Source organism: Coturnix japonica, chromosome 7 (genome assembly GCF_001577835.2).
Source record: "Coturnix japonica isolate 7356 chromosome 7, Coturnix japonica 2.1, whole genome shotgun sequence".
Classification (NCBI taxonomy): Eukaryota; Metazoa; Chordata; class Aves; order Galliformes; family Phasianidae; genus Coturnix; species Coturnix japonica.
Genome location: NC_029522.1, coordinates 27,639,242 through 27,658,906, shown reverse-complemented (window position 1 = coordinate 27,658,906; position 19,665 = coordinate 27,639,242). Strand labels below are relative to the sequence as shown.

Sequence of the window (19,665 nt, the reverse complement as noted above, 5' to 3'; positions counted from 1 at the left end):
TCGGCCGGCCCGCCGGCTATCTACTCTAGACCATAGAGTCCGGCAGCGCCGCGGCAAGAGCGCCGCCACGTCCGAGTGCGTTTGAGAGGCGGAGCGTCACGTGGCCTGCGAGCTGTCATGGCCGCCACGCCAAGTGCCGCAGCCGGAACAGCTACGCAATGTCCGTAGTCAGCCCAGCTACGCAATGTCCGCAGCCGGAACATGTACGCAATGTCCGCAGCCGGCCCTGCTATACAACCGGCCTCTCGAATACGGAAATGACGTAACCCGCCCCTCCCCGTCGCTCCTGTGTGAGGATCCTCCATCCTCAGACGCACGGACACGCAGCGCTGTGTTATCGGCTTTATTTCAATGTACGGGAGGGGAGAGGCGGCCCTAAAGAGCTCAGGGCTGTGTCTGAAGTTCGGCCTCTGTGGTTTCTTCGGCCTTATTCAAACTGCGTCCTGCTAAGACCCAAAAACTCCAGAGCATTGCCAGCCTTGAGCTTATCCTGTGGAGACAAAACACCCGTGTACGTTTGATGCCTGCATTGCCCTGGTGAGCTGTGCTACAGGGAGCTGATGGCTCTTACAGCCCTTGCAGCAATGTGTGCTGAGCTGACAGTGCTTTTTTGTTGCTGTTCGGGTCTAAAATCAGACTTAAAAATGAAAAAAATAACCCCACCCACAAACCCAGACACATCCACAATCGAAGCAAAAAGCCCCGCACCCAAAAGGAAAGGTGATACCTTCAGTTTATTGTCAAAATCATCCATTGAATCGATCAGTTTTCCAGGTTCGAGTTCCCCCAGTGGAAAAGGGTAATCTGTCCCTAAAATAACTCTGTCCTGGTAATAAAGAAACACATTGTATGTATTGCAGTAGCAGGAAATGGAATAGTTGCACGTGCTTTCTGGAAGGTACAATAAACAACAGGGAAATACTGATACAAACTTGTAAGGAGCTGATGAATTATGAAGGTGAATGCAAAGGTACTCCCTGGATTCCAGAGAAAAACCCCAAAGCTACAAAACAAAGACTGGATTCCATACATATTTTCAGAAGTCTATAATTTTTTTAAGTGTCACGGCCTTTGGCTACAGCTGGATATTAACTGTGAGTATGAAACGTAATTATGGGGATATGAGTGACGTGATTTCATTTATTTCTGAAAGAAGCAGTCAGAGAAAAGAAGCTTCAGTAAAAATCTGCATGTATCCTTGCTGGCATCAGAGATGAAGATAAATAGGCAGAGCCCCAATGGAGCCACTTTGTGATAGGTTCATCTCCACTTTGCATTTATATTTCCCCATATCATCTACTTGAGGGAGTGAATATTGCCAACTCACATGATCTTATCAGAACTCTGTTTTCTTTTAAGCTTCATCTCCTGCTGATGTGAATATTTTCTCTCGTGTAACTGGTGATAGGACCAGAGGGAATGGCTTCAAGCTGCGCCAGGGGAGGTTCAGGCTGGACGTTAGGAAATACTGCTCTGAAAGGCTGTGGAATGGGCTGCCCAGGGAGGTGGTGGAGTCACCAACCATGGAGGTGTTCAAGGAATGTTTGGATGTTGTATTGAGGGACGTGGTTTAGTGAGAACTATTGGTGGATGGTTGGACTGGGTGATCTCGGGGGTCTTTTCCAACCCTGGTGATTCTGTGATTTGAAAGCCACGTTTTTAGTTAAAAAATGTCTGGTTTGAAACGTCCCATAAACTTAAAGTCAAACTCACGAGTTTTGGGGGGCTCATGGCAGTATTTGAACTCAGTTACCGTTACTGAAAGAAAACTTAATTTCAGTTACTTTGGTCAATGGTTTTGACAATTGCTGCTTATCTGTCTTATCTCCAGTAGATGTCACCAGAGAGTCTTTGAAAAAGCCCACACAAGCCCTAAGCGATCCAAGCAGGAGGCCCTAATTCTATTGTTCTGTTCCTATGGTTGGTCTATACTTTATTACAAAAGTCTTGCTATAAGATTAGAGCAGGAGGTTTCACAGCCCTCTGTCTACTGCATCAGTTTGAGTGCAGATTAAATAGAATATATTTGGATGAGTGTCCAATTGAACAGCTAAATACCTGTTATTTATCATGTTCAATTGGTCACCAAGGCATTTTCTGAACATATGAAATACCAGTGTATGCCATATTACAAAACCAAACCAATAAGCATAAGAGCTTTATGTTAGACAATGGATTTCTTAGTAAGGAGAAGAAAACTCACTACCTTCCTGGATGCTTACTAGTTAAGGTTGAGTAGGCCAGAAATGCTTGTAAATTCTTGTCTAAGGTTCAAAGAAAGAGATCCCACGCCCTCACTGAAACAACCTGCATATGTTATTTTAATCTTTTTTTCCTTTTTCCTCTAGTTTAAAGTGTTTCATAGCTAATTATGTGGTTTATTCGTAGGCAGCAAAATTAAGAGCTGTAAAATAATGAGAAAACCCAGAAGCAGCATTATTACTGCTATTTGTTAGGCCCTTTATAATCTGAGCATCAGTCTGTACCCACCTATAGAAATAAGAATTGCAGTCCTCGTCTTTATCCAGCTGGCCTTAGAGAAGTCCTCTAAGTCTTTGCAGGTGAGCAATGCTCCTAGCATGTTAGCTATGCTAATAATAGATAGACAATAGTTATCTATTATCACATTATGCCAAAGGATATCGGCAAAGTTCATTTTCCATAGAAGGAAAGGCCCAGTGCCTCAATAAAGCATCTCATTTTTAGCAGGGTGAATATGGCTGATGATTAACCTCAGTGAGCCCTTATACCCAACAGCTTTTTATTTTTCACAGTAGCACAGGATGTTTAAACGAATCTCAGAGATTCTTTGGGTCCTTCCCCTTAGTGAAAAATTGTATTTGCCTTCTCTCCTGCTGTCAGGATTCATCTGCAGAATAGACCAGATTGCTGGAGCCAGTTCAGCTCCAACTTCTGACTGAAATGGTTTTGTACCTTCTGTGATGGCTCTCAGGGAACCACCATGGGGAAATTTTTGCGGAGAGAGGCTGAATCATTTAATTGTCTGTCAACTCAGTTCTTTACTCCTTATACCCAATAACACTGGGGGACTTTTGCTTAGCTATCTTTGTGCTGCTTCATCATGGGGAGCAATTCTGCAGTCTTACAAAATGATTTCTCAGAGATGTTTATTTTGGCTTCCTTTAACTGGGATAGTGGCAAATCAGCCTGTACCACAAAATAAGAACAGATGAGATCAAACATACACTACTTGGATTTTAATATTCATAACCTCAAGGCCCACATGATGTTCTGATGCCAGGTAATGGCTGTTCCCTAAGGACCTGAAGGCACGTGTGTGGAGATCTGTGCACACACCGCTGCCCTTCCTGCACAGCTCTCAGCTGTACTCCAGAGAGCTGCCCTATTTCAAACCTACAGCTTCTAAAGTCACAGTATCACAACGTGAGACCCAATCACATTGTTTTTAGCTCAGAATTTATTTCTCTTCTGCTCACTATTCTGCTGAATATCAACTTTAATGGGAAAAAGGGGGATTTAGAAATTTTCATAGTGATATGAAAAGTAAAGTAAAGCTTCAAAATGTGATGTGGATGTTTCTTCAAGGAAAATGTGCTGCTTTCCAAGTTTTCCTAATTGTTAAAAGCGTTCAGGTTTTGGGGATCTGATTCATGGCTTTTCAGCCTGGTTGTGGAATATTGCAGCAACAAGTCAAATCTGTTGTTTACATACAAATAACTCATCCTGTTTCACTGTAAGGAAGAAGGAAATGTCATCCTAATTAAACTACTCAGTTACTTGGAATGAAATCTTGCTTCATAAGTAGTTTCACTGTAATGATGATATCAGCCATGAATACACTACTATCTAACAAGTGCATCTTGGCAGCCTAATTTTTTGCTATTCCGGCTGTGGAATCCTTTGAGCAGGAAAAATGTATAATAAAGTAAAGCAGGCTTGGCTAATGATATTACCAGCACATGCACATGGCCAACTGAAATACAGTCGTGTCAAAGATTGTATGACTTGCAGATGAAGCAGGCTGTAGATGGTTGGCTGGCCCTGAAGCCAACCACCCAAATACCAACCAAGTCTTCTTCCCTCCATAGACAAGACGGTTTCACTTATTCTGTTCAGATATCTGTATGCTGTGTGTGCTTGTTAATGCTAAAAACTGACACAAAATACATGGTTCTGTGAAGGAGACACTGTATGTGAGGACACACTGAAAAGGCAGGGATTTAATCCTTGCTTAAGGTATCAGCTGGCCATTCAAGCCGAGGTAATACCCAACCTGGCAAAGAAAGCTGCGTGTCATGAAACTGCAGTCATTTCATTGAACAACGCAAGACTGCCTCCTAAATTAGGAAGAAAGAAACAGGTACGAGGGTGCGCAGTGCACAGCATGTCTTCTCAGCATGAGAATGTGAAGCTTTTTTGTCCCAATAACACACCAAAGTCACCCAATTAGTAAACTACAGATGTTGCTCTAACTGTCTGGTGGGGAATACAAAACAAGGGATCCCTTTCATCTTTCTATTCCTGTTCAGGTTGCTGATACCCTCTTCATCTTTGCTGTACTGTTATAGAATCATAAAATCATAGAGTGGCTTGGATTGGAAAGGACCTTAAAGATCACATTGTGATCAACCGTGCTGTGGGCAGGGTTGCCTCTGTTTTTCATTCATGCTGGATTTAAGAAATAGCTGTTCTCCTTCCTTTCCTTATAGCTGTAGTGTTACTGTGTGTGCGTATACACAGTGTGTATATACACCTTACAAAACTTCCCACAGTATTGTTTCAGGCTGCAGATGTGCTGCCAGTGTTGAATTTTTCATGAATTTTCAAATGTACTTTTCCAAAAGCACTGCAGGGAAGCTGCAGGCAAAATTCCAATGTCAAAACTACAGTGAGAAGACTGAAAGCCTATGGATTTCAAATGGAAGAGATTTGGGCTCAGGGTTCCAACATATAGAAAAGCAATTGTTTATTCTTCTTCATTATGTTTTAGCCTGGGCAAGTCGTTGCTGTATGACTTCTTGTATAGAATTATTTCAGCTGCCTGCTCACAATGTTAGAGATGAATATGGGAAACCAACAGTACTTTGCTTTAGAAGAAAGAAAACACCTGGCTTAGTTGCTTTCCTGGACTTTGGTCCTACAAGAGCCACTGATGACAGCAGCCTCATACCCGAGAAAGTATTACATGAGCCTACCAACTAATATACAGGAGAGAGGAATACAGTTGTTGACAAGACAATTGTTGACAAGAGTTTGTATTTCTGTTTCCGTTATCTGTTGAGCTCTGGAGAACGATAACACACATACAAGCCTCTTGCTGATTTGTAGGTACTTATTATAGCATCTTCCACACTTTCTGGAGCATTTAGTAATAAGGAGGAATCATTTCAGTTACTAACAAAAAGAAATTATTTGAATGGTCTTGGATTTTTATGATCCACACGGTACATGATTTAAACAGGCTGATAAAGTATAAAGATTTCCTCACTTTCTACTCTAATGATTAAAATACTGTTTGCAGGATCCCTACAGAAATGTGCTTTAATACTATCTTTTTTAATGCCAACAGCATTCCAAGCTGAAATACTATTTGATTTCTTTGCATATGCTCTTGAAGAAGTATGCAATTAAGCCATTTGAAAGTGAGGCTCCAAATGATTGTTCTTGCTTTCGGTCTCACCCTAGAATCACAGGATATCCCATAAGGATCGCTGAGTCCAGCCCCTGGCTCCACAGAGGATCACCCAAAATACAAACTACGTCAGAGAGCTGTGTCCAAACACTCCCTGAACTCTGGCAGCTCAGTGCTGTGACCACTGACCTGCACAGCCAGTTCCAGGGTCCAGCCACCCTCTGGGGATGAATCTGTTCTTCACATCCAGCCTGACCCTCTGCTGATACAGCTCCATGCCATTCCCTTGGATCATAAATCCTGATCACCCTCACACTAGTCTCTCCAAACTAGGGTTCACATTGGATCATTTCCTGGATTAAAACACCACTTCAAGATCTCCTTATTATAGTAAGGAACATTACCAACACTGCGTTAGCACCTCAGTTTATAATAGCTTTGTTTTTTTTTCTGGGTGAATCATCAACCCGCTTTCTTGCTCTTCTCTCCTTTTGCTATTTGATAGAGGGAATTAAATCCAGAATGACTCACCTGCTTCTGGAAGCATGAAAACTCACCTCTCCTATTGCACTTGTTAGGAGCCTTAGTGCACCATGATCGTGGACAAGAGAGTCTGTGTAAAATGAACCGAGGTATTTTCTAGGATCAACTTTATTATCCACTGCACACAGGTCAGGGCGCATGTTGAATCCATGGGAGATTCGCCCCACTGTGTATGGAAAAGTACCTCCTGCAAAGAGTAAATTTTTAGCAATAGAAACTGAGAATACATAGGAGGAAAAGCAGAGATGCTTAAGTTTTATTGTTAGCTAACTAGAGAAGAAGGGCTCTGCACTAGCATTTTTTATTCATTCCCTTTCATTACCTTCTTTCTCTGTTTTCCCACTTCTTTGCTACAGTGACGCCCAGATTCTTACTGCTCCCTACCCATAAACTGCCTCCTGCCTCCCTTTACTTCTCACTTTCCCTGAAGGCTGTCATAGCAGTTCAAACACAGGCTGAAATACGATAGAAAATGTTTGTATGAGCAACCTATCTGGCAGATATCCTCACTGTGTTAATAGTACTCAGTGAGGGGCAGGCTTAAAATAGTAATGCCATTATCTGGCATACCAGAAAATAGTTATACTTTGCTCAACTAAAGAACAAGTGAATTGTTACCTCCATGTGCAAAGCAAACTTTCAGCTTAGGGAACTTTTCAAAAATTCCTCCCATAATCATGGAGCAAATGGCCATGGTTGTTTCTGCTGGCATGCCTATGAATAAAAAAGCTTTGTCAAGCCAACCTTTGAGTTTTAAATGTTATCTTCATTTCTTCCAATATACCTTGAGCCTACTGAAAAAATAACAGTTACAGAGCAGCTACCAAGGGTTACGCATTATTTTTGTTAAGGGAACGTGGCCTTCAACACTAATTAATTGAAATGACACAGAACTGGAAGCTGAGATCAGCTGAATTCTAAGCCCACATTATATCTTACACCATGAGGTCAGCTGGCTGGCATGGGCATGGGGTATGTCCTGAACTGCACGGTACTGGTTTGGCTTCCCAGTTTTACTACCTCAAAGACAAGTCTGGAATAGGCTGTTCTCTTTTTACCTGTGATCTGGTTTTCCTTTATGTGGAAAGTGGGGCAGCTATGTTGGCACATATTCCAACACAGGTTTTAATATGACATTGTGTCAGTTCCCACAGTATTACCACAATCTTTTGCATTGGGTAGCTTGGATACCCAGCGTTAGGTACCTAGCAACAATTTAGGTTTCAACATCAAGTCTCAGTTTCTGAGCATGCTTGGTATATTTATAATATCACCTTATTTTGGTGCATAACTTTAGACATCTGTCTTGGAAATTAGGAAATGCTGGAATTCCTCTCTTTTAGGGGGAAACAATACCTGTCCATCACAAAAGGGTGTCTTTATTTCATCTCTGTACTATACTCTCAGATGCAAAAGCCTTATGGACTAATTAGGAAAATCTTTCTGATTATTAATGCTGGTAGGAAGATGTAACAATTTTAATCTCTTTTGAAGTCTGTTTTATAGGGCCTTCTCTGAATAAGAACAACTGCTACTGCACTAAAACACTGCACTCTTGGATGGGGCAGTATGCTTTTCAGAACACGCATCATTTGCACATTGTATATATAGTGTTCAGGACATCTCCACTGGAAATCATGAAAAAGAGTAAGCGAGGATGGAATCAATCTAAAAAATTTCTATGTATTTCCTGTTACTCGGTGTCATCCTCATTTACCCTGCTTGGTGGGGAATAAAAGAGAAACCAAATGAATTCCCTGCATCTCTTGGGAGCTTCCAAAGTACAAGTTGTTTCAACTATTGCTGATATGAAGTTAGGTTCACTTTATCCTCACCAGTCAGCCTCTTACTAGGAAACAGTCCAAAGAAATTCTAGGAAATAGTTTTTTTTCTTACTCTACCTGTTCTTCATTTACTTGTGTTACTTTTTCTGACTGCATTTCAGAGGCAGTTGATTTTCCCCTGTCAATTGCTCTCTGTATTTAGAACAAGAGAGAATACTATGTGCTATTGCTAGTCTCATTAATTTCAGTTCTAGATACAAAAAGGTGGGCAAACTATACAGGCTTAACAAGCAATGCCTACTGGATTTCCACAACAGATATAATTGTAGTGCTTGATTGTAAAGAAGAAGCATGCCATTTTTCTCTGTCCTAGTACAATCACAACAATCTTCTGGGCATAATCCAGTGACAGTTTGTAAATATAAATTAAGCAAAATAAATCTACACCCACCTATAAGCCAAGGAAACCAGTATTTAGACATCCTCCCATCCTGCTGCATGTCCCAGGGGTGTACAAATAGGCAGCAATTCAATTGTTCAGCGGCCTGCAGCAAAAATAAAAGCGAAACTATGTCTTAATCTTGCCAGAATACATCTCAGTTTTTAGTCATGCTTAAATGTTTCCTGCAAAATGACACTTAGGACTAGTGCTGTAAATAGGCCCAGAAGTAAGAACTATAAGCATGAGTTTGTTTTATTTTCTCCTCTGGTACCTATCCTAATCTAATGTGGTACAAAAGTACTTTTTAATATCATTTGTTCTGCAGTATGAAACTTGGTTAAAAGTAGGATTCTTTTGGCCTTATTACACAAGGGAAGATCAAATCCAAAAAAGTTTTATAGAACTGTACTTGGTGGTTTTGTACAGTTGTTCCAGCTGCATTCAGGAGTCAGATCGTAGGGGCTGGAAGGGATCTTCGGAGTTCATCCAACCTCAGTGCTAAAGCACATTCCTCAGAGCAGGTCATGCTGGAAAATGTCCAGGTGGGTGCTGAATATCTCCAGAGAAGGAGACTCCACAACCTCTCAGGGCAGCCTGTTCCAGGGCTCCATCACCCTCAAAGTAAAGAAGTTTTCCCTCATGTTCATGGCTGTTGCACTACATTTGTCCTCTTTGGCCCTCTGATAGGCTTAAATCTTACAACTCCTCCTCATCCACCGAGTTAGAAATCTAGCTGCATTTGATCAAGAAGCCACGTCTACACAAATACAGTAATTTCTGTAAAAGTACTGATAACTTTGGAAAGAAAAGCACAGCAGCAATATAGGATGCTGATCCTGACTGACTTATTTAAATATGTGCTTAAATTTAAGTATATAATAGTCAGTCATTCATGTGCTCAACCAAGATTTAACAGGTTTGTTTTGTCAGTTTTATTTCTGGACCTCCTCTTGTTGCTAAGGAGATTGTCACACTTTGGAAAAAATCAGGTTTATTTACCCACACTTATATAAATAAAGATGCAGCTTTTGGATTCTAAGGAGTAATGGTTATATACATTTGTAAATTCAAAATAGCAACTTGGTAAGTGGCTTGGCAGACTGGTACATTTAGTTAACTAGTGATCAGTCAGATATAAGGACATGGTGGGAAATTGTGCTGAGTTCACTTGGTAAATGGTTTTCATGTAGCTATACATTCAGCTGATGATTGAATACGTATAGATAAGCTTCTAGATAGAACTCCATGACCCCGAATTCCCACAGATAAGGAAAGAAACATTTACTCACTGCATAAATATCATAAAGTTCTGGTGCATTCAGGTCCCACTCGTTGACATGAGATCCTATTTGTACTCCTGGAAATCCAAGTTCCTTCACACACCGATGCATTTCCCTCACAGCCAGGTCTGGAGCTTGTAAAGGTAACGTACCCAAGCCAATAAACCTTTTGGGGTACTTTTTTACTGTGCCAGCTAAGTCATTATTTAACATCTGGGATAGATCTAAAGTATCCTGAGGCTTCGCCTGATAAGATATTAAGCAGAATAGTACATTAAAATATAGTTCTCAAATGTTATCACCCTTGGAAGATATTGGGTAAATGTCACTGCAAACAAATCAGAGACAGGGCTTGAAACTGAAATTTACTTTGCAGTTCTGAATGAACGGAAATCAAATTTTCCTTGTTTTAAATCCTCTGACTACAGCTCTTCTTGTCTTGAATATTACATCAACTGTGTCTGCCTTTAGCACTCAGGAGGAGCACGAGGCAGCCCAGGTTGCTGGTGTACTGAAGTATCTGGTCTTTTGTGTAAACCTGTCCTCTCTTTTTGTTCTTCCAAATGTGTAAACCCGAGCAAATCATTTTCAAACATAGCAGTTCATATTTACCATTCTATCATAGAAGCTGAAGAGAAGAATACGAAGGATGTGGGATGCTGGAGCATGGTAATTTACAGATGAAACAGAGCAAAGCTCTCTAACATTTAGGAAAAGATAAGTTACAATTCTAGTGAGAAACTTCAAATATCCACACAATTTATTTCCAGGTTTGTTTGTTTGTTTTTCCCAATACATTCTTAATGGGAAAAAAATCCCATAGGTATCAGTGCAAATTTTTAAATAATTTAAGTAGAATTTCAGTAGTACTACTTATATATACCTGAACATTCAAACTAATGATGTATTTAGAATACCATATTGCTAAGGTTTATCTTACCAGACTGTTCCTACTTCTTTGATGCATACAAGATCAAGCAGTGAAGGGAACACATGAACTTAATTTTGCAACTGGATTTTAAGGTTCAAAGGACTCTGGGTTCTTCTCCCATGGCACATTTAAAAGAAAGCAAGACAAAATCTTTGAACTTTTAGTGCATGTGAAAATGCTTCCTGATGCCCAACTGTCATGGGATCAGTCCATCAGTCCATCTTCCTGCTTAGTAGGGCTTTGTGCTCTGTGATTTCTTTCTCCATGTTTCCAGCTACTCAACATAAGATCCCCAACAGAAATTCTATCAGTGTCTCATTCTGTCCCACTGGATGTACTGCAGAGTGGAACCCTGCTGGCTCTTCTATTTTTTTCTTGTTTTTCTCAGCAGAACAATTCCCCATTTACATCTGTGCTCCAACAGCCATTTCAATCACATCGTTTGCAGGAAGATACATTTAGTTTTAAGAAAAGAATTGTAACAGGCAAATAACAAAAAATGCCAGTAGGAACCTACCCAGTAACTGAACATTACAGGGACAGTGGAAAGGACTTGGACTGTAACTCCTGAGAAAGAAAAAGACAGTTATCAGTGTTTCATTCTTTTGATAAGGTGTTAAAAATAAGAAAGCACTTTGGTGTGAAAGGCGGAAGCAGAGAAAAGGAAGAATGAAATAACTTTAGCATGGATACAATCTGGTTTTTGCTAATTGAGAATCTTATTTTTGGTTTGCACTACACAAAATTGCCTTTGCAGTAAGTAGATGGAGCTGTGTAAACTGAAAGTAATAAACATGGCCCACAGTCTTTACAATTAGAAGAATGATAGGAATGAATAACACCAGGTACTTGTTTATTTTCACACTTAATTAACTGATAGTTGTGTCTCTGGAGTGCTACATTAAAAGGGGATATTTTTATGGTGCGTGTCACCAGATGGTGCTGTGACACACAGTTTAAGGTTATTATTATTATTACTATTTTAAGCAAGTGAGTATTGTTTCGTTGGTGAAGAGGTGTTGTGCTGTTGGTTTTATTTGGTTTTCTGATACAATTTCTTTTCTTTGAAAAGGAAAAATGCCCAAGGGCATCGACACTGCAGTTGAGTGCTGTGGTAACCCCACAGAATCCCTGAGTTAACTCTGGGAAATGATTACAACCCAGTCAAAGCAGCACCATTCCCACTTAAACATCTGATGTTTGGAGTCTGAAGTTCTCCTCTGGGTTGACAATAAGGCAGTTGAAAGCTATTTTAGTTGTGTTTTCCCAGACTGACTGTGTTGCAGAGTAAACTTCCATTAGAGGAAAGACCTCATATATCTTCTAACATGTTATCTCATTGGAAAAGTAAAATAGTGATCATGGAGGCCTCAATCTGAGAACAGATAATCTCTAGTAAACTAGTGTTGCTGTTGCAAAAAGAGCTTGGAATTACAGTGTCAGTAAGAACCAAGAAATCATTGACTTTTTGCTCATTCTGTCTCTACAGATGTTATTTAGTGACACAAAGAAACCTGCTAGAAGGTGAAATTACAGTCGTGGCGTGTGGTTAAGTTTCTTTTTAAATCAGGAAAACTCTTTCCTGTGACGGGAATGGTAGCAGTTCTCTAGGCTCACAATCCTCTAGCAAATATACAGAAACAGAAAGAAATATTACGAAGGGAAACAATTAGATAAAAAAAAAAATAAAAATGAGCAGACTCCTAACATTTGGAATGAAATGAAATGGTTTCCTCTTTAATGTACATCATGTCTATACCTGGAACGTCTCTTTTCAAGTCCAGATTCTGCAATCTGCAATTATATCAGCTAGTTCCTTATTGCATTAACAATCCCCCTGAAATCAGTGAGCCCATCTGGGGAATAAAGTGCTACTGAAAATGAGGAAAGTTACGGGAATGCGTTCAGTTTGAGTCTAGATATAAAACATATCAGTTTTCACTGATTTCTAATGGATTTAAGCTAAGGAAGCAGACTGATAAATCTCAATTTTGATGCAGTTACAAAGCGCTTTCAGATGCACTAACAGAGCAGTGCTCTGGACAAAACACAAAGATTTCAGTTCCTTTGTGGAGGTACCTGATAGGTCCATCTCTTTAATCCGTACTACTGGATCCCAGCAGTTCTCTTGAATAACTCTAAAAACCTTTCCATCCTTCATCATCTTTGCCTGTCCCTGTGAAATGACATTTTCACATATTAGAGATATGACAAAGTAGTACACACTAATTTATATAGTAACTTTAATTTAGCTGTGTCATAACTTCAGCTAAACTTTAATGAAAGTTTATCCACAAACCAAACACACAAAACAATGAAAAACAATCCCACAAATCTAAACACAGTATAAAGCCTCTACCTGACCTACTGCGTATCATCCTTGTTTGCCACCAGTTCCCAAACTTAAAAAAATTCAAACTATTATCAAGGTCAGGAAATTTAGTACTGTTCCTTTAATGGTGACTTGGAAACATCCTTTTCAAACTTATTTCTTTGGTTGATTTGCCAACTGTCCAAAGATGATTAGTAGGACAGTGATGTATGTGGCCACGTCTCTATGCATTTGAAAGGACAGACAAGATGGTTTTTCTATTGGCTAAGCACTAATTGATTAGATATAATTCACCAGTATTTGGAAGGCCTCATCATTTTTGGTTGCTTGTTGCTTCTTTGGGGCTAAGTGAAAATAGTTTGAGTCAGAAGAAATTATGAGAACACACAGGAGTCCTTCTTTCACCTTCACAGCAAACACCAGTGAAATGCAGGGCAGTCTTCTGTTCCTTATGGAAAAGGAATTTTCTCTTTCCAAAGGCCATTTTATTCTTCATAGCAAAAATCATCTGAATGAGAATCCTTAGAGCACCTGTCTATTTTGCTAAATAAAAACTTTTTAAACCAGAATATGTTAACACAGTAAAAACCTACGCAATTTCACTATTCAGAATGGAGCCGGGCTTCTGCCTTCATCTTCCGAGAAGTCAGGCTATTCTTAACCTTGCATTTGCTATTAACTTTAGAAACTGCTCACAAATATACCAGTCTAATGAATATTTTAAAGCACTCTTCAGCAAATCTAACTGTGCTACCTCAGCAAAATGTCAAGTTACCTGTTAGGCGTATCATGGTTTGTGAAAATGACTTGAAGTACTGCAGTCAGTAATAACAACTCCATAATCCTGATCCTCTGGTAATATACTTCAAGTTCATGTAAAATTGATTTTCCAAGCTGACAGAAAGCCTTACCCTAGCCATGCACTGCATTATGTTAAAGAAAAAGATCAGCCCAATGCTGCTGACTGCCTAATGAATGGAAAAATATTTGGGGTGTGAGAACAGAGAACAGACAGAGTAGAACTGAGCTGTATCACATACAAATAGGTTGTGTGGCCTTTGCTGGTTTACTGCTGGCAGTATTTCTTTGAACACAGGTGAATTTTAATTCTTTCCTCAGGCAAAGCTAAAGCACGGCAGCTGAATTCATATATATTTCCTTCTGCTGATACTGAAAACAGTGTTGGACACATTGTAGATTCACCAGCAACCTTGACAGTGCTCGTACATAAACGCTGAGATGAGCAGTAGTTCTCTGAAAGCTGCAGCAGGTTTGCAATGTAGGAAAGATTTTAATAAGCGCTGTGTTGTTCTCATTAGAGAGTTCACTGAGCAGTTTCCTATTTTCCCTTGCATTAACTGATTCTTTGTGAACAAAAACATCCTACAGGTCAAGGCTAAACTCGCTGCATTGCATGTGAGCAACAATAGGCTTGATTATGAAGGAAAGCAGAATGTGATCGTCTGAATAGATTCGTGCTCACGTCTGTCAGGATAGAAAGATCTGGCCCAGCAACAGCATGACTGAAAATCGGTCATACATTTATTGCCTCCAGACACTGCCATTAATCTGCACCTCGTATTTTTTAAATAAGAAATTACTCAGACACCTCAGCTGGTGAGAAGCTTTTGCAGTAGTGAGAATGAAATACAGACCACGAAGAAATTTTTCAGTTTCCACAGCAATGGCTGCTGGAGCTGTGCTGTGCTGTGCTATTCTTAACATTATCCAATATTTAAGACCTTAATTAATTTATTTGAACATTAAGAGAGGGAGAGATTTAAGAATCAGGTCTGGGAGGCTGATTTGGTTCAGTGATCTACACACATTTAAAGTTACTGTATCACTAAGCTAATCAGTTACATCCCAAACTGCCCTTCTTAAAACATGCGTGTAATTATTTTCTTTCTTTGAAGCTCAAGAAGGTTTACCTTTAAAAAATAATAATCTAAAAAATCATAAGAATGAACTTCCGTAGCTCCATGTCTGACCAGGATTTTACTTTGCCGTGCACTTTTTTCATGCAACATTTTCAAACAGAAGTAGGCAGAGTTCTCTGCAGAGAATATAAGGCTATTATTGACTTGCCACAGAGTTCCTCTGTGAGCTGTTTTTAGCAAGGGGGTTTAGCATGAGGCCTGTAACAAACAGCTAAGCTGCTAAAACTGTCTGAGTTTCCCCTTCCTGCACCTACCAGAATCTCAGAAGCTGTGCCATCCACACTTTGATTCAGCAGGTGGCTTGTTCTCTCCTCCCATGCCTGCTTAGGCTGAGATCTGAAATTTCAGCATAGTGTTTGTTTGCTCCTCAGTCTTGGTCCCAGCCTTCACATCTTGTGGCCCTCTTTCATCAAAGGCTGTTAGGCATTTGTTGGCATAGCCTTGCATATTATTGAACAACAGCAGTGGGTATTATTAGCTTGCAAGGATTAGACACTTCCAGAATCTTTGTATTGTTCTTATTGGTCTTGATTATTGAAATTAATGTTTGTTCTCCTTGTCATCATAACATTACAGAAGTTACTATTCCTCTTTGAAGACATTTCCATGACTAAGTTCTTAGACTTCTATAAAATATCAATTCCCTTTTTGCTTCTCATACAGATAATCACATGTAACTAAAAGAATTCTGTGTTATCTACTTCGGATTGACATGTCTTAGGAAAAACTACTCCTAAGAGCTATCCATTCCAAGTGTTCAGGTGATATTACAACAAGAAATGGACAGCGGTTCCTACAGGAGAATGTAACCCGATTATCTTGTTTCATGTCTTAAGCAAGTTGAACAGAGGCATATTAGGACTTTGAGTGATATTAATTCATAAAAATAGACATATAGATAAATCTCCGTCAAAGACTCAGCCAATCAGATTGCTGCTTTGCTTTTTAATGGATTTCCTGGGAGTTTTTGTTCCCGATTACAACACAAGACCAGCTTAAAGCACCAAACAGCCCAAACCTTGCAGTGATGATCCAGCTGTACCCATCCACCATATCCATATCTCTGTAAAAGAAGAGAAAGCCAGTGACCAGTTAGTGCTGTGCAATAGTCATAACATTGCGGTTCCCACAGCCAGCAGCACCTTATTCAGGAGACATATTAAAGCATGTACCCAGTGTAAGCAGCCCCACTGACATCAGTAGAAGTGCAAAAGCTTGTCCAGGCTATACCAGTTGTATCTGTAAATCTGAATGCTTAGATTCCAGTTCAACAACATTTTTAAGTATTAAAACTGATTTCAAAGTGATTAACGTTGAATAACTAATTCAGGTTCTAATTGGAATAATATTCTAACACTGAAAAAAAAAAAAAAAAAAAATTGAATCAAACATGTGACAGTGTAAAAATTGAGTGACAATTTTCCAATCCGAACCAAATGTAATCAGTTAATCATTAGCACAAAGATGTATCGATTCCACTTTCCAGCTTCCATGATTCAGCAGCAGTACTGAAGGTCAGTCTCTATTAATATTTAAACAGGCAAGAGAAGCTGAAAGGAGAAGCTTAGATGCTCACTGATTCTTCTAGAGATTCTGTTTTTAAAATACAACACAAACAAAGCTGGGTTTGGTTCATTTTCATTAATTAAAAGGTTAGAAATAGTGAAATAGCATTCACTGGAAACAATGCTCAGAATTCCTATTTTTTTCTATACAGAAACATTTGAAAGGAAACCAAGTATCAGCAGAGATTTCTTTCACTGAAGAGTAAACAATGTGAATAGAGTCCAGAATTTCCTGTGATAAAAAATCAATATGAAACTCCACCATCAGCTTTCCCACAGTAGGTGTGCAGAGCCAGGCCTCCTGAATTCAACCAAAGGTACATCTTATTTAAATCTTATTATTTATAGCTTTATATACGTACTTATGTATGTAAGGTATTAAAATTTATGGAAAATGCTGTGATATCTAATGAAAGCTACCTCCGTGTTAGATACAGCTACAAGCTGTGCAGAAAATGAGTCCCTTAGAGTGCTCAGGAAACTCACAGGCAATAGGGAAACTCACTGCTCTGTGTCTGAACTGCTTTCTCTCCTTTTATCTGTCAGCTTTTAGCTGCGTGCATTGATAATCCTTACTGAAGAATGTCATTAATTTCTGTTCATTTTTATTATTTTATTATGGGCTCCTAAATAATTATCTTGATAATAGAATGTTCCAGTCATAGATTCAGGATTCAGTATTTATCAGGCTAAAAAAAAAGCAAGAAGTGTAGCACTATGTGTACATGCTTGGGTTGCCTAATTGGCCTTCTACATATGAGATGTATAGAGCTGTGTTAATGGCTTGAATTTTCAGAGAGCTCCAGGGAATTCTGAGGGTTGTTTTCTATTCTGGGCCCATTAATAAACCTTTAAAAAGCTCCAACTTTAGGACAGAGGAAACAAAAATGAACAGGCAGAAATTCACTTTTAAAAATTCGGTATCAACCTCTTTAATCAGTGTTTAAATAAATGCAGCACTGGCCCACAGCTGACATGGGGGGTAACAGCACTGATCTCATCCTTCACATACATCCATGAGCATCAAGGGATTCTCGAGGTGATTTCATCTCCATGAATTTATTGTCCTTGTGATTTATATATAGACAAAAAAGATTTAAATCGTTTAAAATCAGAATAAAGGGGTTTTTATTTTTTTTAATTAAGGATTTTTTTTTGCATAAAAGGAATAAAAATATGAAACAAGCAAGAGTAGTCTTTCTTCATAAATCAGATATTCAAACCCCTGCCCATTTAAACCAGGCATATTTGTTCTAAAAAATACCTGCCATCTCATCTACATTATCCAGTGTACGTGTTTTTGTCATCGATGTGCTCTTGTAATTATAAATAAGGAATATAAATATTTATAAAGCCATTCCTAGAGGAAAGAAACATTCTCTTCCAGGAGGTTTTATGCATAATAATGTTACTATTTACTCCATGTATATTCTTAATTTTAGATTATCTCAGTACTTCTTCCTAAGCTGTTGTTTTAGTCTTCCAGCTAACAGCTGATACTGGACTGTCATGTTTAAAGTTGTGGACTGATGGAGCTCATGAGTACTAAATGCTTACCTGAGAATCTGCCATCATCAGCCTCAAAATATTAAAGGGACGTACAGTGTAAAACAGTGTAAAACAGTGTCAGTCAGCGTGTTATGCCTAAGAGAATAGCTGAAATAACTTTTGTGGTCACTGACAGGCGCAATGAAATCAGCTGGTTCATATCACTGGCAGACACAGCCAATGTTCATTCAAGCTGCTGCCAACACAGAATTCCAATAAGAGGAGACGCAACAATGCACCTGTTGCCTTTTGTAGTCTGATTTCATGAATGAAAACATTAAAGTTATGAAAAATAGCTATCCTAGAATTCTGAAAGCAATTTTAAATTGCAAATGATTCTGTATGTGTTAACAATATATAAATAGAATTTCACCATGCAGTCTTTTTCAGTGCCCTTTGTAGCTTTGAAGATGTGATATCTTCGGAGTGGTCCAAAAGTGGTCATCCATCTTTATAATCAATTGTGATAATAATTATTCAGGCAACTACTCTACCACCTAACTCAGAACCAGATGAGTACATTGCTTTTGGTAACCTCAAGTAAGGAAAGGAGCAGAATTACTACATGAAAGCCTAAATGACACTTTCCATTCTCAAATAATTTTCACAGGATCATAAAATTGCTACTGGCAAGAATATATTCGTGCTGCTGGATGCTAATAATAGTGTGCCACGCAAAAATTCCGAGTTAAGACAAGTTGACTTATAGCTTCAGTGTTGTGACAACTGAGATTCATATTTGTAATACAATATGCTTCTTCTTTTCAGCAACTGAAAATATAACAGATATTAGTAAAATAATAATAATCATCAGTTAGCTGTAGCTGGAGTTACCCCGTACCTATCGAAGTGAATGGCTTTCATGCCTCTGGGCACAAGATTTGAATGACTTATGTTCCAGGTAACATTAATTTTGTCTAACATTTGCTTATTTCTCCATTTAAATTAGAAGCGAACACCATTTGGGAATCTGACAGCTCTGGTTTCATCAAGAAAATGGAATTTATGCTTCATCAATATATAGTTTAGGTCTCAAAAAAAAAAAAACCCACCAAAATAAAAACCAAACCAACCAAAACCAAGCAAAAATATAAAAAGGACACCAGTTTAACTAGAGAATGGGAAACGGAGCACAGTTTTCTATCCTTTTCTCATGGGGACTCTTGCTTTGCATAGTAATGTTATACAAATATCTTACATCTGAAAAAGAAAAAATCCAATTAGATAAAAAACCTACTGAAAACAGGTATTTATAACAGAATCCTTCATTCAGTGATCCTTCAAAAATTACACTGCTACCAATAGCTGCTGATAACATAAGGCGCTGAATATCTGAACTCTTATTACCTTTTTCAGGTCAGGCCATTCCTTAGGTAGAATGTGGCTATGAATATCAATTTTCATTTTGGAAGTATCAAAGGAGAAATACTGTTTCACAGTTTGCTGTGTAATTGCCACTATCCTCCTTGTCCCTGGTTCAGCAAGTTATTAACTTCGGCTGCTGCTCAGATCCACCTGCTGTGGGTCACGACAACCCAGTACAGTAACCAACCAGGGAGCATAGATCCCAGAGGAGTGGCTTCTAGCAGAAAGTCCACATTATTGCATCAACTACAGCTGACTGAGGGCAAAGGGAGGAATGTATGTTTATATTGGCAGTATGAAGGGATTTCTTTTACCTAAAGT

The 19,665-nt window shown here is 39.0% G+C and overlaps 2 protein-coding genes across 4 annotated transcripts in view; one reads left to right on the top strand and one right to left on the bottom strand.

Moving 5' to 3' along the window:
- Positions 1-328: 328 nt before the first annotated feature.
- On the bottom strand, positions 329-19,515 carry ACMSD (aminocarboxymuconate semialdehyde decarboxylase). Of its 3 annotated transcripts, XM_015868888.2 has the most exons (10): positions 19,327-19,514; positions 15,885-15,929; positions 12,674-12,770; positions 11,112-11,161; positions 9,673-9,909; positions 8,393-8,486; positions 6,776-6,871; positions 6,172-6,344; positions 728-826; positions 329-490 (listed from the first exon to the last, which is right to left on the bottom strand). In XM_015868888.2, the coding sequence occupies exons 1-10, from the start codon at positions 19,381-19,383 to the stop codon at positions 428-430; spliced, it is 1,011 nt and encodes a 336-aa protein (XP_015724374.1). In that variant the 5' UTR covers positions 19,384-19,514; the 3' UTR covers positions 329-427. The 3 variants fall into 3 exon arrangements, with proteins under 3 accessions (XP_015724374.1, XP_032301810.1, XP_015724375.1); XM_032445919.1 differs by lacking the exon at positions 6,776-6,871 and having other exon boundaries at positions 19,327-19,515; XM_015868889.2 differs by lacking the exons at positions 15,885-15,929; positions 19,327-19,514 and adding an exon at positions 15,121-15,253.
- The window catches only part of TMEM163 (transmembrane protein 163), a 95,667-nt gene continuing 92,648 nt past the window's right edge, over positions 16,647-19,665 (top strand). The window contains exon 1 of the mRNA XM_015868894.2: positions 16,647-16,748. Within this exon, the coding sequence (XP_015724380.1) occupies positions 16,682-16,748 (67 nt within the window). The 5' untranslated portion in view covers positions 16,647-16,681. The remainder of the gene's footprint in view (positions 16,749-19,665) is intronic.

Excerpts from the sequence above, each read along its gene's own strand:
- ACMSD (XM_015868888.2), bottom strand. The coding sequence starts at position 19,383 with ATGAAAATTGATATTCATAGCCACATTCTACCTAAGGAATGGCCTGAC. Across the intron at positions 15,930-19,326 it reads AATGGCCTGACCTGAAAAAG|AGATATGGATATGGTGGATG; the intron begins GTAATAAGAGTT and ends CTTCTTTTACAG. Across the intron at positions 12,771-15,884 it reads AGCTGGATCATCACTGCAAG|GGACAGGCAAAGATGATGAA; the intron begins GTTTGGGCTGTT and ends GTCATTTCACAG.